The sequence below is a fragment of the Oncorhynchus mykiss genome, chromosome 26 (genome assembly GCF_057628025.1).
Source record: "Oncorhynchus mykiss isolate SJ-2025 chromosome 26, ASM5762802v1, whole genome shotgun sequence".
NCBI lineage: Eukaryota > Metazoa > Chordata > Actinopteri > Salmoniformes > Salmonidae > Oncorhynchus > Oncorhynchus mykiss.
Window position 1 is genome coordinate 34,650,001 of NC_143047.1, and position 17,115 is coordinate 34,667,115.

A 17,115-nucleotide genomic window follows, 5' to 3' on the forward strand; every position below is an offset into this window, starting at 1 on the left:
TGTCATGAAGACCATAGTAGTCATGAAGACCATAGTAGTCATGAAGACCATAGTTGTCATGAAGACCATAGTTGTCATGAAGACCATAGTAGTCATGAAGTCCATATTTGTCATGAAGACCATAGTTGTCATGAAGACCGTAGTAGTCATGAAGTCCATATTTGTCATGAAGACAATAGTTGTCATGAAGACCATAGTAGTCATGAAGACCATAGTAGTCATGAAGTCCATATTTGTCATGAAGACCATAGTTGTCATGAAGACCATAGTTGTCATGAAGACCATAGTTGTCATGAAGACCATAGTTGTCATGAAGTCCATAGTTGTCATGAAGTCCATAGTTGTCATGAAGACCATTGTTGTCATGAAGACCATAGTTGTCATAAAGACCATAGTTGTCATGAAGACCATAGTTGGTTGAGTATTAACATTAACCCTCGTGTCCTACAGGCAAAGAACAGTGATGGTTCATTTTTGGGTAATTTCCCCCACTCAATTTTATTTTGCTTTGTTCTTGTAGATTTTTTGCAAAGATAATTGAGAATGGAATGTTGTCCCTGTCTCATAGCGTCCAGAAATCTGTCTGTCCATTTGAATGTATATATTAAAGAGGTCTTTGTCAGTTCACCCCCAACTACTCTCTCTAGCCAGAGGACAGAAGCTTTAATGTAATAATCAGTGTATTAGTTGGCTAGAGGTACATCCCCTCCTCTCCTGCCAATGCATACACACACACACACACACACACACACACACACACACACACACACACACACACTGCAGAGTCAAATAGGGACTTTCCAGTGAAGGGAGATTCCATAGGATGTAAGAAGGAGCAGATTTCCAAGGCTCTGGCCTTGTACTTAATAAAACCGAATATACACACACACACATTTTAGCTATCTCCAGCCGCACATCCAGTATAATATTCATTGTTTTTCAGTCTGGCTTCTCTCTCCTCTTCAAATAAGACCCATTTCCTTCCTAAAGTGACTGGTACATTCTGACGTATTATTGGCTTTGAAGTCCCATTTTTAACTTGGCAAAGGAATCCAATGTGGTCCAAAAATTATTTTTTTTGCCTCAGTGGAGCCTGGTTGAGTTCAGACTGGACTGTTCTACTCATGGGTTCACTAGTGCCTGGTAGAGTTCACACTGGACTGTTCTACTCATGGGTTCACTAGAGCCTGGTAGAGTTCAGACTGGACTGTTCTACTCATGGGTTCACTAGAGCCTGGTAGAGTTCAGACTGGACTGTTCTACTCATGGGTTCACTAGAGCCTGGTAGAGTTCACACTGGACTGTTCTACTCATGGGTTCACTAGAGCCTGGTAGAGTTCAGACTGGACTGTTCTAGTCATTGGTTCAGTTCAGTAAATCTGCATTGTCCCAGGAGGGCAGTTTGTGTGCAGCTTTAAAAAAAGTAAAAAACCTACTTAATATTGAACAATGTGTTGAACCACTTACAAAACATACACAATCACAGTTCAGTGGAGTGTAATTATGTTGCCATGAATCACAGTTTGTCTTGTAATAATCAATCTGTGTCTGAATAAAACTACAGCCAACCAACTATCAATGTTTTTTGGGGTAAGGTTTCCCCCAACTGTCCATGGCAGATTGTACATGTTGAATCGGAACCAACTACAAGCAACTAGGTCCAGAAAAATACCAACTGAAACTAGGTCCAGCAAATGCCAACTGAAACTATGTCCAGCAAATACCAACTGAAACTATGTCCAGCAAATACCAACTGAAACTAGGTCCAGCAAATACCAACTGAAACTAGGTCCAGCAAATACCAACTGAAACTAGGTCCAGCAAATATCAACTGAAACTAGGTCCAGCAAATACCAACTGAAACTAGGTCCAGCAAATACCAACTGAAACTAGGTCCAGCAAATACCAACTGAAACTAGGTCCAGCAAATACCAACTGAAACTAGGTCCAGCAAATGCCAACTGAAACTAGGTCCAGCAAATATCAACTGAAACTAGGTCCAGCAAATACCAACTGAAACTAGGTCCAGCAAATGCCAACTGAAACTAGGTCCAGCAAATACCAACTGAAACTAGGTCCAGCAAATACCAACTGAAACTAGGTCCAGCAAATACCAACTGAAACTAGGTCCAGCAAATACCAACTGAAACTAGGTCCAGCAAATACCAACTGTTACTAGGTCCAGCAACTACCAACTGTTACTAGGTCTAGCAACAACCAACTGTTACTAGGTCCAGCAACGACCAATTGTTACTAGGTCCAGCAACGACCAACTGTTACTAGGTCCAGCAACGACCAACTGTTACTAGGTCCAGCAACGACCAACTGTTACTAGGTCCAGCAACGACCAACTGTTACTAGGTCCAGCAACGACCAACTGTTACTAGGTCCAGCAACGACCAACTGTTACTAGGTCCAGCAACGACCAACTGTTACTAGGTCCAGCAACGACCAACTGTTACTAGGTCCAGCAACGACCAACTGTTACTAGGTCCAGCAACGACCAACTGTTACTAGGTCCAGCAACGACCAACTGTTACTAGGTCCAGCAACGACCAACTGTTACTAGGTCCAGCAACGACCAACTGTTACTAGGTCCAGCAACGACCAACTGTTACTAGGTCCAGCAACGACCAACTGTTACTAGGTCCAGCAACGACCAACTGTTACTAGGTCCAGCAACGACCAACTGAAACTAGGTCCAGCAACGGCCAACTGAAACTAGGTCCAGCAACAACCAACTGAAACTAACTTACACACCTGGCCAATTAGTTCAACAACGGTGGGATTGGCTCTAGTTGGATAGATTTCTCTCTCTCACACACACACACACACACACACACACACACACACACACACAGCATCTCAAAGCATTTAGGCTAGATCAGGTTCCTGTGCCCTCCACGCATGTCAGTCAGTTAAGGTCTTTAGCCAAGGAAGGCTTTTGTTCCTTAGTTGTATTGTTCTTTGTGTGACTGAGTGGGCTGTGGGTTGGATCACAGGGAGTCAGCTCAACTTCTGAGTCATCAGCTTCTCTGGCTACATACACACATCACACACCAGACCCCAGTTAGATGTCTAGCATCTGTTCCGCTTGAACGTGTGTGTGTGTGTGTGTGTGTGTGTGTGTGTGTGTGTGTGTGTGCTCGATCAACTTCTTATAATGGTGTGCATATATCCAGTTGTAAGTCAGTTTCTAGGTAGAAATAAGACCAAGTTTTTTGTTCAATGTATTTTTTTTTTACTTTTGTTTTTTACCTCTTATTTTTATATATATTTTTATCATTATTATAGTTATTTTTCCCCCCAATTTGTAGTTAGTCTTGTCTCATCATTGCAACGGACACGGGAGAGGCGAAGGTCAAAATTCATGCGTCCTCTGAAACACGACCCTGCCAAGCCGCACTGCTTCGAGAGAGAATTTTAGTTAATACCACTCTGACAATTTCAAAGATTTTACTGAGTTGTAGTTCATATAAGGAAATCTGGTGGTCACAGATAGCTTTAAAACAAGTGGGCCTCACAATTCGCCTCAGGATCTCGTCTTGGTATTTCTGTGCATTCAAATTGACATCGATAAAATGCAATTGTGTTCATTGTCTGTAGCAAATGCCTGCCCACACCATAACCCCACCACCATGATGGGACACTCTGTTCACAACGTTGACATCAGTAAACTGCTCGCCCACACTAGGCATGTTTTGAGGCCTGGTTGGACGTAATGCCAAATTCTTTAAAATGAACATTATGACGGCTTATGGTAGAGAAATGAGCATTCAACTGTCTTGCAACAGCTCTGATGGACATTCCTGCAGTCAGCATGCCAATTGCAGGTGGATGGATTATCTTGGTAAAGAAGAAATGCTCACTAACAGGGATGTAAACTAATGTTTGCACAACATTTTAAACATTTCTGGGTTATTTTATTTATGCTCATGAAACATGTGACCAACACTTTACATGTTGCGTTTTATATTTTTGTTCCGTGTAGAAGGCATGTGTGACTGAGGTGAAAAGTTGAAGAGTGGCAGGATTTATGTAGTACTCATTAAAATACTATCTGAAGCTGTGGCTCACTGTTCAGCCTGCTGTTTTAAAGAGCAACGCTTAAATTTGCCAGAGTCTCCTGCCCTGCCCCCGCTGTGTGTGTGATCACAGGAAGTCATCAGCGGTAGGATAAACATGGCGGTGTAGTTGAGGCCGGCTGAGCCCCTTAAAATGGACACAAAGAAGGCCTGTGTCCAGCCTCCATTCTCCATTACAGTCCTGGATTGTGTTCATTGGGGCATGCGACCGAAAATGTTTTGCAACAGAAAAAGGAAAAACAATATTTCTCATTGGACAAATTATCTTCTTGTTTCAGTCCGTGTTCTTCCGTTTGCTTCCTAATGAACATGACCCTGGCCTAGCCTACTCATCCATTACTGCACTAAAGCTAGCTAATCGTAGCCTGGTCGCAGAGCTGTTGGTGCTGTCTTGCCAACTCCTATGGTCAATGTCATGCCAAACAACAATAGGCGTCAGCCATACGGCACAAACAGATCTGGGACCAGGCTCATCTTACCTCCAGTTTAATTCATCCAAATCACTATTCAACATCACAGTTCAGTTGAACAAAACATCATCAGTGAATTGAAAATAAAGAACGACTAACTCTTTGGATACAGTCTGGTCTCTCAGCTCTGACACGGTAGAATGGACTCGGTAGAATGGAGTGATAAACAGAAAGGGACGAAGGAGAGAAAGAGGAAGGGATATGTTCTCCCCTTTGTCAGGAGCCACCAGGCAACCTTCCCTACTCAGCCATATGGGTAGGTTATGGATAGGGCCCTCTTCCTCTGCTACAGTACTAAACCATCTCCTCTTTCCTCCCCTCTATCTTCCCTTACCTCTTTCTTCCCCCCAGGCTACATTAGCCTCAGTGTTCCTCAGAGCCCTGAACCTTCTGATAGCAGGGAAATGATTTTCTCTCCCTGCCTCTCTCTCTTCATCCCTCTCTTTTCTAATCTGTCTCTCTCTCTAGTTCTCTCTCTCTTCCTTTCTCTTTCTCTCTCTTCATCCCTCTCTTTTCTAATCTGTCTCTCTCTAGTTCTCTCTCACTCTTTCTCTTTCTCTCTTGCACATTTCTTGGCCTTTTGTCTCCTCCTTTCTCTCACACATTTTCTCTGTCTCTCTCTGTGTTTCTATCTCTCTCTGTGTGATTCTCTCACTCACTTGTCTGAAGCAGAGACAAAGCTGGTCGCATTATTCTCTCTCTCTCTGTGTTTCTCTCCCTCACTTGTCTGAAGCAGAGACAAAGCTAGTCTCATTATTCTCTCTCTCTCTGTGTGTTTCTCTCCCTCACTTGTGTCTGAAACAGAGACAAAGCTGGTCGCATTATTCTCTCCCCTTGGAGTTACTCTGCTCTCTTCCACAGAGAGACATTGCAGGGCTGCGTCCTTAATGGCACCCTATTCCCTACATACTCCACTACTTTTGACCAGACCACTATAGGGCTCTGGTCTAAAGTAGTGCACTGTAAAGGGAATAGGGTGCCATTTGGACACAGCCTATGAAGGTTAATTTTTAATGAACTGTTCACCATTGAAGTGGTAGCTGCCCTAATAATGACGTTATCTTATCTCCAGAGCCACACTCTGTTCATGTCTCTCCAGGTGTCTGAATTCTCGACGCAGGAGTTCTGATCTAGGATCAGGTCCTCTGCTGTTCATATCATCTTGTTCATTATGCCTCTCCTCCTCTAATCTCCTCGTCCCAGTCAGAGCAGGTTCAACTCCCTCTCATGACTCTGGTTCCTCTTATGGTTTCTTCCTACCTAGGGACTGTTTCCTTGTCACTACTGTCTCTCTGATCACTCTTTAGGCTCCAGCTGTTGTCAATCACTGTGACATGTGTTTGTAGAAAGTGCTGGATTGATTCATTGATTGATGGATTGATTCCCTAGGTATTGGCGGTCTCAAGGAGTGTGTGTTGAAGTCTGCGACCCTCTCCACCTCCCCTGCCCTCCCCCCTTTCATCCCCCTCAACTTCGAAGCTACGCCCATCGTACGAGTGGCCATCGAACCCAAGCACCCAAGTAAGTGTCAAACACACACGGTTACACACAAACACACTTACACCACATTGTGAATTTGTTGAGGTTGTTGCCTGTCAGTGATGTTTTTGTTGTCTGTCATCTGAGGTAAGATGCTAATGTTGAGAAGCTAACGTTCCTCCAGCACCCCAGTCAGCCAGCCATTCTGTCAACCAACCAGCTATTCAACCAGTCAGTCAGCCAGTCAGCTGGTCCACAGATAGTCAGACATTCCTGCAGCTCTTCCGTGGTATCCGTTAGTATTATAGCTGAGGACAGCATTTGCCTCATATGGAGGGAGTTAGTCAGCTAGCAGTCAGTCAGTTAGTTAGCTAGTCTTAGAAAGTTTCAGGATAATTATTTTGGGAAGCTTCAAATAGTGTTTGTTTGTTTTCTTTTAAGTAGTTGCACTTAGTAGTTGAGCTGACCTGTAACCCTGAAAATTCAAACCCGTCCTGGGTTATGTTCATCAGGGCACTCATCAGAAAGTGTTTGAAAATGTTTTGCGACAGAAATGAAAATTAGCATTTAATTCTGGATAAATCCAAATAGTCCCTCCCTATTTTGTGATTTCTTCAGTTTGATGCCTAATGAACATGACCCAGGTAACGTCAGTCTACGTTTTCTTAACGAAAGACAAATGTAGGTTTGAATCCAGGGTGTATTATGTGCAGTAGGGCTCATACATGGAAATGATTCATGCTTAGTCTACTAAGAAGTACTTTTCTACAATCGTGTGTGTGTGTGTGTGTGTGTGTGTGTGTGTGTGTGTGTGTGTGTGTGTGTGTGTGTGTGTCAAGGTGAGATGCCTAAGCTGGTACGGGGTATGAGACTGTTGAACCAGGCTGACCCGTGTGCTGAGGTTCTGATCCAGGAGACAGGAGAACACGTACTGGTCACGGCCGGAGAGGTCCACCTGCAACGCTGTCTGGACGACCTCCGAGAGAGGTGAGCCTCTTGTTTCCTCTTTTGATTGACAGTTGGAAACAGAGAGGGAGAAACAGTAGGAAGGTTGGACGCAGGGATTGAACCCCGGTCTCCGTTGGAGAGAAGTATAATATGAGACTGAAGCCGGGAGCGTCATCACTTAAACATGAGCTCTGCACAGAGAGGTCTGTCAGTCAGTCTTTATGGCTGTATCTATCTATCTTTCTTTGTCTGTCTGTGATTTGAAATCTAGTCAATAGTAGTGACATGTTGACCAGACGCCCTGTAACAGAGTGTAGATGAGCAGCAGACGGCTCAGTTTGAGATGACTCAGTTTTTACACCGTCTGGCCCAGTCTCACACACTGATGATTGACATGATGATTATGTGTGTGTGTAATGTTTCTGACTGAGAGTGGGTGTCTCTCTCTCTATAAAAAGTCACGTGTGATTATTGACTGGAAATGCTGTCTTTAGATGTCTCTTCTCCACTCTGATCATGTCATATTAGAAGAGATGGTGAGAGAGAGAGAGAGAGAGAGAGGTTTAAAGAGTTCCGTACAGAGATGTTAAATACAGCTAATTTCATTTGCATCCTAAGACCAGTTGCCCGCCACCCCTGCCATAAACTAAACTCTCACCAGCCTCCCTCTGATGTTGAGGGATCAGGTCCTATGTCTATGTATAGCTATTCATAATCAATACCTAAAGCTGTTGTAAGACCACCCACACATGTGAATGTAGCATTTATCAGTCCAGTCCTGCTAAGATCCTGTATTATCTATGTGTATAGTACATAAAGAATCAAAATCAAATGTATTTATATAGCCCTTCGTACATCAGCTGATATCTCAAAGTGCTGTACAGAAACCCAGCCTAAAGCCCCAAACAGCAAGCAATGCAGGTGTAGAAGCACGGTGGCTAGGAAAAACTCCCTAGAAAGGCCAAAACCTAGGAAGAAACCTAGAGAGGAACCTGGCTATGTGGGGTGGCCAGTCCTCTTCTGGCTGTGCCGGGTGGAGATTATAACAGAACATGGCCAAGATGTTCATAAATGACCAGCATGGCCCAATAATAATAAGGCATAACAGTTAAAACTGGAGCAGCAGCACGGCCAGGTGGACTGGGGACAGCAAGGAGTCATCATGTCAGGTAGTCCTGAGGCATGGTCCTAGTTCTCAGGTCCTCCGAGAGAGAGAAAGAAAGAGAGAATTAGAGAGAGCACACTTAAATTCACACAGGACACCGAATAGGACAGGAGAAGTACTCCAGATATAACAAACTGACCCTAGCCCCCCGACACATAAACTACTGCAGCATAAATACTGGAGGCTGAGACAGGAGGGGTCAGGAGACACTGTGACCCCATCCGAGGATACCCCCGGACAGGGCCAAACAGGAAGGATATAACCCCACCCACTTTGCCAAAGCACAGCCCCCACACCACTAGAGGGATATCTTCAACCACCAACTTACCATCCTGAGACAAGGCCGAGTATAGCCCACAAAGATCTCCGCCACGGCACAACCCAAGGGGGGGGTGCCAACCCAGACAGGAAGATCACATCAGTGACTCAACCCACTCAAGTGACGCACCCCCCCCAGGGACGGTATGAAAGAGCCCCACATCAACATGTTGGAGGTGTGAGGTGGGGAGATGTGTGAACACATCAAAATAGATATTTCACAGCTTTATTTCAAAATCAAAGATTTCCATATGCTTTGATACTTTGAAAGTGATACAAAGTACAGTGGAGTCTAGGACTGTGTCCCAAATGACATGCAGTGTGTTGCAGTGGGACAAATGTGCAGGCCTCAATCCTAAATATAGTTGTACATGTATATAGATGTTCAGGTGCGCTATCTCTTTAACACACATTAGTATGTCCAGATAAATATTTGGGAGATTATTGAAATCATGAGGGAATTGGGATTTCTGGGAAACTTGGGAATTTAATAACTGGAATTTTACATTGCTAATGGTGAATATCCACAGTCCTAAAGCGTTAATTCCCCAGAAGAATGAATGGGAATTAGAGATGACATGTCCTTCGGTGTAACCTTGGTACTAACTAAATCTGCATCTATCTGCATACGTTGTCCTTGTCACTCAGTTCGTCTGTATAACTTATCAATGTAGAAGACCGACTATTGATGAGAGGACCTTTCATTCAGCCAATCAGTCAAACTGGTAATCCTCCCACAACAGAATGATCGATGGCTACATTGGTTAACACGTTATGGATTGGGCCAAGGACACAGAAAGTTAGGGAAACGGTCAACATGTAGTTTATCAACATTGGACTACACTAAAACATCATTTTCATGTTTCAATGAACTTACTCTCAGTACAACCTTTGGAGGAATCGAAGTTATCAATTATATTACAGCATTACACTTGCAGGCACACACGCACACACACATTCATTTCCTGACTAACGTTCTTATAAGGTCAACATGATTGTTGCTAACTCAAACACACTGACCAGATTTATAAAAAGTCTCAGGGATCTTTACAGCTTTCCCCCTGGAAAATAACACTGGGTGATTTAGAAACAGTCCTAAACCAGCCAGAATGACAGGGCATCCAGGGACTGGATCCCGTCTAGTAAGTGTAATTCTATGTTTACAAATAGTCCAGGCCAGCCTGATTAGGTCACCCAGGCAGGTGAAACACTAGAATTACCTTGTATTCTCCTGTTTGGTGAATAACAGTCCCAGCCGTAGAGAGAGAACAATTGTTGTCTTTGTGTTCTATCTCTGTGGTCCCCACTGCATTTAATCAGGGGATGACTGCAATTATTATTCTATGTTTGAAAATATGCCAGTCAGTCAGCTAGTCGGGCAAAGAGCAGGGCAGGACAGAGGAAGGGGAACCGTGTTGGCTGTGAATGCCGACTGACCCCGTTGTGACATCACAACAACACACACAAGCAGACTGGCCCATGGCCATTCACTCTCTAGCTCAGTAAGAGGTCGAGCCCGTTTTAGCCACTCATGTGGCACGTGGGACTGTGACGTCACAGCGCCAGGATTCTGAAGCCTAAACAGTGCCAGGGTTGTCTCGCTGCCCTGGAAAGTGGGTCATCTGATCCTGACCAAGTTAAAGCTGGGGTGAACCAGGCAAACTTTTTTATTTCTGCTCACTAATGCACACACACACAAAACACAGCTTTTTTCATGTGAATTATCTGGACTTTTTGGCTGTAAAAATGTATTCCCATTCCAAATCCAATTTTCCCTAACCCTTACGCCTAAAAAGTCCTGAAAAATAAAATAATATCTTACCTTGTCAGGACATTCTGGTCCTGATAATGTAGGCAACATGTACACACAAAAACACACATTCAGACACACAAAACCACACACTACACACACACGCAGCCATAGTTACAGTGGCTCCAAATCACCTCTAGATTATAATGCCGCAGCAATAAAACAATTTCCTGTATGCACAGTTATGGTTTTCCAACTCACGATGCATTGGAGAAATGTCCAAATGATTAGAAGGAGAGGGTTCCTAAACGAGGCTGTAAATCAACAGTGTTCAGGATTGAGACTCATAGGCTGCGTCTCAACTGACACCATGTTCCCCAAGTGCACTACTTTTGAACAGGAGCAGCTCTGGGCCGTTCTGGCTCAGACGAGGCGGACTTATCCAAGGCTTGATTACTTACTTTTGACCAGGGCCCATAGGTTGTCATCTGGGGGACACCAATATCTTCAACGCCGTGTGAGTTAGTGATAAAAATAATGAATGTCCTCAACTCTTTGATTTATTCAAGACACACAAACAGACAACTGGTACGTCCCAAATTTGACTCTATTCCCCATGTAGTGCACGACTTTTGCCCAGGGACAAGGTAGTAATCCACTACACATGGAATAGGGTGATCTTCATCAGGTCAAGTTGGTCTGGTTATGTAATTAGTTTTGTTTCTGTCTAGCACCAGATTACTGGGTGTGTGTGTTTCTCCTCTCCCACTGAATAAGTCATATCTCCCTGCTTGATTACTGGGTGTGTGTGTTTCTCCTCTCCCACTGAATAAGTAATATCTCCCTGCTTGATTACTGGGTGTGTGTATTTCTCCTCTCCCACTGAATAAGTCATATCTCCCTGCTTGATTACTGGGTGTGTGTGTTTCTCCTCTCCCACTGAATAAGTCATATCTCCCTGCTTGATTACTGGGTGTGTGTGTTTCTCCTCTCCCACTGAATAAGTCATATCTCCCTGCTTGATTACTGGGTGTGTGTGTTTCTCCTCTCCCACTGAATAAGTCATATCTCCCTGCTTGATTACTGGGTGTGTGTATTTCTCCTCTCCCACTGAATAAGTCATATCTCCCTGCTTGATTACTGGGTGTGTGTGTTTCTCCTCTCCCACTGAATAAGTCATATCTCCCTGCTTGATTACTGGGTGTGTGTATTTCTCCTCTCCCACTGAATAAGTCATATCTCCCTGCTTGATTACTGGGTGTGTGTATTTCTCCTCTCCCACTGAATAAGTCATATCTCCCTGCTTGAGGAGTTGACAATGTTTAGCTAAATTAGTAATAAGTCTGGAAGCATCGTTCAGAGTGCGTCTGCTCTGTTGGAAGAACACATTCTAATCCAAATGGCGTCCTATTCCCTTCATAGTGCACTCCTTTTGACCAGGATCCTTTTTGTATTTTTTTAGGATCCCCATTAACTGTTGCAAAAGCAGCAGCTACTCTTCCTGGGGTTCACACAACACATGACGTCATACAGAACGTTAAATAGACCAGAACAGCTCAAAGACAGAACTACATCCATTTAGAGCTCTGGTCTAAAGGAGTGCACTATATAGGTAGTGGGGTGCCATTTGGGATGCATTCCAAGTCTTAGTGAGATTTAAAGAAACAACGAACACCCACAGCACCCAGAATAACCCCCATCGTCAAACAACCACACAGTCTGCTGTCTACATTGGATTCAGGGAACGCTCCAGCGCTTCTGAGATGCTTCTACTAAACATCAGTGAGAGAGGAAGGAGAGAGAGGGAGAGAAAGAGGGAGGAATGGAGAGAGTGGAAGGGGGAGAGGATGACTTGTTTTCTGCCCTGTTTTTGTATGGACTGACTCTAACTGGATTGTGTGTGTGTGTGTGTGTGTGTGTGTGTGTGTGTGTGTGTGTGTGTGTGTGTGTGTGTGAAAGAGAGCATGTGCGTGTGTGTGCGTTTGCTCACATTTGTGAGAGAGTGTGCGTGTTCATAACGTCACACGATGGGTAACGTAATGAGCTGGTTCTGGTAGCGTGGACGGAAGTCGTGACGTCTCTCAGCCCACACACACACACATACACACACACACACACACAGCCAGTTTAGGATGAACCCACAAACAGGGATTGCCTGTTTGTGTCAATAAACTTTGACAGTACTTGGCTGTTGGTCTTGGCAGCCGGAGAGATACATCACCTCTTCTTTCTCCACAGGTAGTGACAGACAGTGTCCCAAATGGAACCATTTTCCCGATGTAATGCACTTCTTTTGACCAGAGCTTTATGGGCCCTGGTCTAAAGTAGAGCACTACAGGAATAGGGTGCCATTTGGGAAGCACACTTATTTTCTTATCCTAAAGTGACCCTCTCTGTATCCCTCTGAGTGTTTCAGCAGTGATAACCTAATGACGTCATTTTATGGGAGAACCAGACCTGAAGCTTGGCCTCACCAGCACAGGGTTGTGTTCATTAGGCAGAAAACGGAGGTACAGATCTAGGATCAGCTTCCCCTCCCCCAATCCTAACCTTAACCATTAGTGGGGAAAATGACCAAAGATTAGCGTTTAGATGCAAGTTCACCCCCCACTTAATGTAGCATTCTTGGTCGTTTTTTTTTATCTATATTTTTAAAATCATTTTAATCATTTAGCATTTAGTTATCTAGGGTGACTTACAGGAGCAATGACGGTTAAGTACCTTGCTCAAGGGCACATCAACAGATTATTTTCACCTTGGGGGTTCGAACCAGCAACCTTTCCGTTACTGGCCCAATGCTCTAACCGCTAGCCTACCTGCTGCCCTGCAGTTGTCATGTTGTGGCTTGAATGTCCTGACAAGATGTATCACAGTCATTTGTATCTGAATAGAAGCTGCTATATTTCCCTCATCCTCCTCCTGTGGTTTAGAAAGATTGAAGAAGCAGGTGTGTGTGTGTGTGTGGTGTGTGGTGTGTGGTGTGAGGTGTGTGTGTGTGTGTGTGTGCACGCGCAAGGTGAGCTATGACAGATGATTTGAATATGCTGTGCTTGGCTCAGCATGGACAGGAGTGCCTAATAATATCTGACAGGTGTTATTGTTTTGGAAAATAAAAAGGCAGACGTGAAAGTTTTCAGCGCTCTCTTAAGAGACCAATGTGTCTTTATGTATAGTACCCAGTAATACAGCACATTTACAATGCATGGGTTGTCCTACTTGCTCTTACTCAGGGACGCCAACTTCATTTGTGTTGCTGCATGTGAGTATTCCATCTCCTTCTCACTACACATCTTTGTAACTTTTCCAGCTTTTCCAGAAATCCTGGATGGAGGATTCCAGAATTTCTGCTTATTTCTGCCTGATTCCAGGAATCTTCCTAGTGGGATTTCTGGAAAACCCGGGAATTTGTGGAAATGTACTAGTTTTGGGAACCCTACATCTGACTCTCTGTGTTCTTCTCATCGTCCAGGTTTGCCAAGATTGAGATCAGTGCCTCCAAGCCAATCATCCCATTCAGAGAGACCGTGATCAGACCACCCAAAGTGGACATGGTCAATGAAGACCTGGGGAAACAACAGAAGGTGTGTGTGTACGTTGAGGGTGTGGTGTGTGTGTCTATCTTATATCTGATCTGTTGACATCTCAAACTACACCCCATATATTAGTAGTGTGCTACAATTGAAGAGGCAGCAGCAGTCTATTTGCAGTAGCTAACCTGACTCTCGTGTGTGTGTGTGTGTGTGTGTGTGTGTGTCTAGGTGGCTGTGATCCACCAGGTGAAAGAGTCAGACACCTTGCACCTGGACCCCAGCGGCCTGGTGACCCTCACCACCCCCAACAGACAGGCCACCGTGGGGGTACGGGCCATACCACTACCCGAAGGTGAGAGAGAGTTGAGTTGGTGAGGGTGTGTTTGTTGTTGTCAGACTATAGGAAGCCCTTAACATTTTGCTTAAGGAGAAACATAAGAAACAGAGCAAGAACATTTCCAATAGCCTTTTTTGAGGAATAGCAACTTTGCTTAACTTTCTTCTTATGTCTATAGTTAATGGGGAAATGGCAGTTAAGAAGAAATGTCTTCTTAAGAAAGTTTTGTAAATCTGGGCTCTGATCCTGATCAAAAAGTGTCCTGTGTTGTGTAGAGGTGACTCTTCTACTGGAGGGTAGTGCTGACTTGATCCGGACCCTGGAGCAGGCAGGTCAGGCCCAGAGGGAGGGGAGGACCCTGGACATGAGTACCTGGACCCTAGATGCCCTGATGGTGCTGAAGAGCAGGTTGGAGGTCCTGCTGCAGGGGAGGAAGTGGAGGAACGCTGTGGACCGGATATGGGCCTTTGGACCACGCAGGTATTTCAGGTTGTTTCATATGGGTTGGGATGAGAGGGTATGCAGGTATTTCAGGGTGTTTCATATGGGTTGGGATGAGAGGGTATGCAGGTATTTCAGGGTGTTTCATATGGGTTGGGATGAGAGGGTATGCAGGTATTTCAGGGTGTTTCATATGGGTTGGGATGAGAGGGAATGCAGGTATTTCAGGGTGTTTCATATGGGTTGGGATGAGAGGGTATGCAGGTATTTCAAGGTGTTTCATATGGGTTGGGATGAGAGGGTATGCAGGTATTTCAGAGTGTTTCATATAGGATGGGATGAGAGGGTATGCAGGTATTTCAGGGTGTTTCATATGGGTTGGGATGATATTTCATGGTATTTTATATGAGATGAAATTGTTTGCTATGCAGGTATTTCATGGTAATTAATATGGCCATGTTGTTATTATTAGGTATGGACCAAACATCCTCCTTAACAGCGTAGAGGGGTACCAGAGACCATCCGTGTGGCACTGCCTCGAACGAGAGAAAGGAGAGAAAGAGGGAGGGGCGAAAGCTGAGGCCAGCGCCATCCGAGACTTTGACAACAGCGTTGTCAGCGGTTTCCAGCTCGCCACCCTCTCTGGTCCAATGTGCGAGGAGCCCCTCATGGGCGTCTGCTTCTCTGTGGAGAGATGGGACATGAACTTCCCCACCCAGCGCACCCACCTGGACTCTGTGACTGAAAAAGACTCCAACTCCCTTGATGCATCTGTTTCCGAAAGCCCCGGTGAGGCTGTAGGTCAGCAGGGGGCCTCAGGCAAGGCAGGGGGAGCGGGTGAGACACCTTCCCAGGCAGAGGGTGCCATGGCTGGAGCGAGCCACGGGAGACTAGTGGACTGCTACGGGCCGTTCTCTGGCCAGCTCATAGCTGCTGTGAAGGAGGCTTGTCGGCACGCGTTCCAGGCCAAACCTCAGAGACTCATGGCTGCTATGTACACCTGTGAAATCATGGCTACAGCAGAGGTGTTAGGTAAGAGGCTTAGCAGTACACACACGGCAGAACACACAGACACGGCAGAACACACAGACACGGCAGAACACACGGACACGGCAGAACACACAGACACACGGCAGAACACACAGACACGGCAGAACACACAGACACGGCAGAACACACAGACACGGCAGAACACACAGACACGGCAGAACACACGGCAGAACACACAGACACGGCAGAACACACAGACACGGCAGAACACACGGACACGGCAGAACACACAGCAGAACACACAGACACGGCAGAACACACAGACACGGCAGAACACACAGACACGGCAGAACACACGGCAGAACACACAGACACGGCAGAACACACGGCAGAACACACGGACACGGCAGAACACACAGACACGGCAGAACACACAGACACGGCAGAACACACGGACACGGCAGAACACACGGACACGGCAGAACACACGGACACGGCAGAACACACGGACACGGCAGAACACACGGACACACAATATAACACACGGACACACAATATAACACACGGACACACAATATAACACACGGACACACAATATAACACACGGACACACAATATAACACACGGACACACACAATATAACACACGGACACACAATATAACACACAGACACACACACAATATAACACACAGACACACACACACACACTATAACACACGGACACACACACACACAATATAACACACAGAAACACAATATAACACACGGACACACAATATAACATGGACACACACACAATATAACACACGGACACACACACACACACTATAACACACGGACACACACACACACAATATAACACACAGAAACACAATATAACACACGGACACACAATATAACACACGGACACACACACAATATAACACACGGACACACAATATAACACACACACACAATATAACACACGGACACACACACAATATAACACACGGACACACAATATAACACACGGACACACACACACAATATAACACACAGACACACAATATAACACACGGACACACACACACAATATAACACACGGACACACACACACTATAACACACGGACACACACACACAATATAACACACAGAAACACAATATAACACACGGACACACACACAATATAACACACGGACACACAATATAACACACGGACACACAATATAACACACGGACACACACACAATATAACACACGGACACACACACAATATAACACACGGACACACAATATAACACACGGACACACACACAATATAACACACGGACACACAATATAACACACACACACAATATAACACACACACACACAATATAACACACAGACACACACACAATATAACATGGACACACACACAATATAACACACGGACACACACACAATATAACACACGGACACACAATATAACACACGGACACACAATATAACACACGGACACACAATATAACACACGGACACACACTATAACACACGGACACACACACACAATATAACACACACACAATATAACACACACACAATATAACACACAGACACACAATATAACACACGGACACA

At 44.9% G+C, this 17,115-nt stretch overlaps 1 protein-coding gene across 1 annotated transcript in view; it reads left to right on the top strand.

Moving 5' to 3' along the window:
- LOC110515557 (elongation factor-like GTPase 1) overlaps nucleotides 1-17,115 on the top strand; it is a 109,418-nt gene that overhangs the window by 65,593 nt on the left and 26,710 nt on the right. The window contains exons 16-21 of the mRNA XM_090222840.1: nucleotides 5,945-6,076; nucleotides 6,874-7,021; nucleotides 13,685-13,796; nucleotides 13,974-14,097; nucleotides 14,358-14,562; nucleotides 14,996-15,555. Of these exons, the coding sequence (XP_090078966.1) occupies nucleotides 5,945-6,076; nucleotides 6,874-7,021; nucleotides 13,685-13,796; nucleotides 13,974-14,097; nucleotides 14,358-14,562; nucleotides 14,996-15,555 (1,281 nt within the window). The remainder of the gene's footprint in view (nucleotides 1-5,944; nucleotides 6,077-6,873; nucleotides 7,022-13,684; nucleotides 13,797-13,973; nucleotides 14,098-14,357; nucleotides 14,563-14,995; nucleotides 15,556-17,115) is intronic.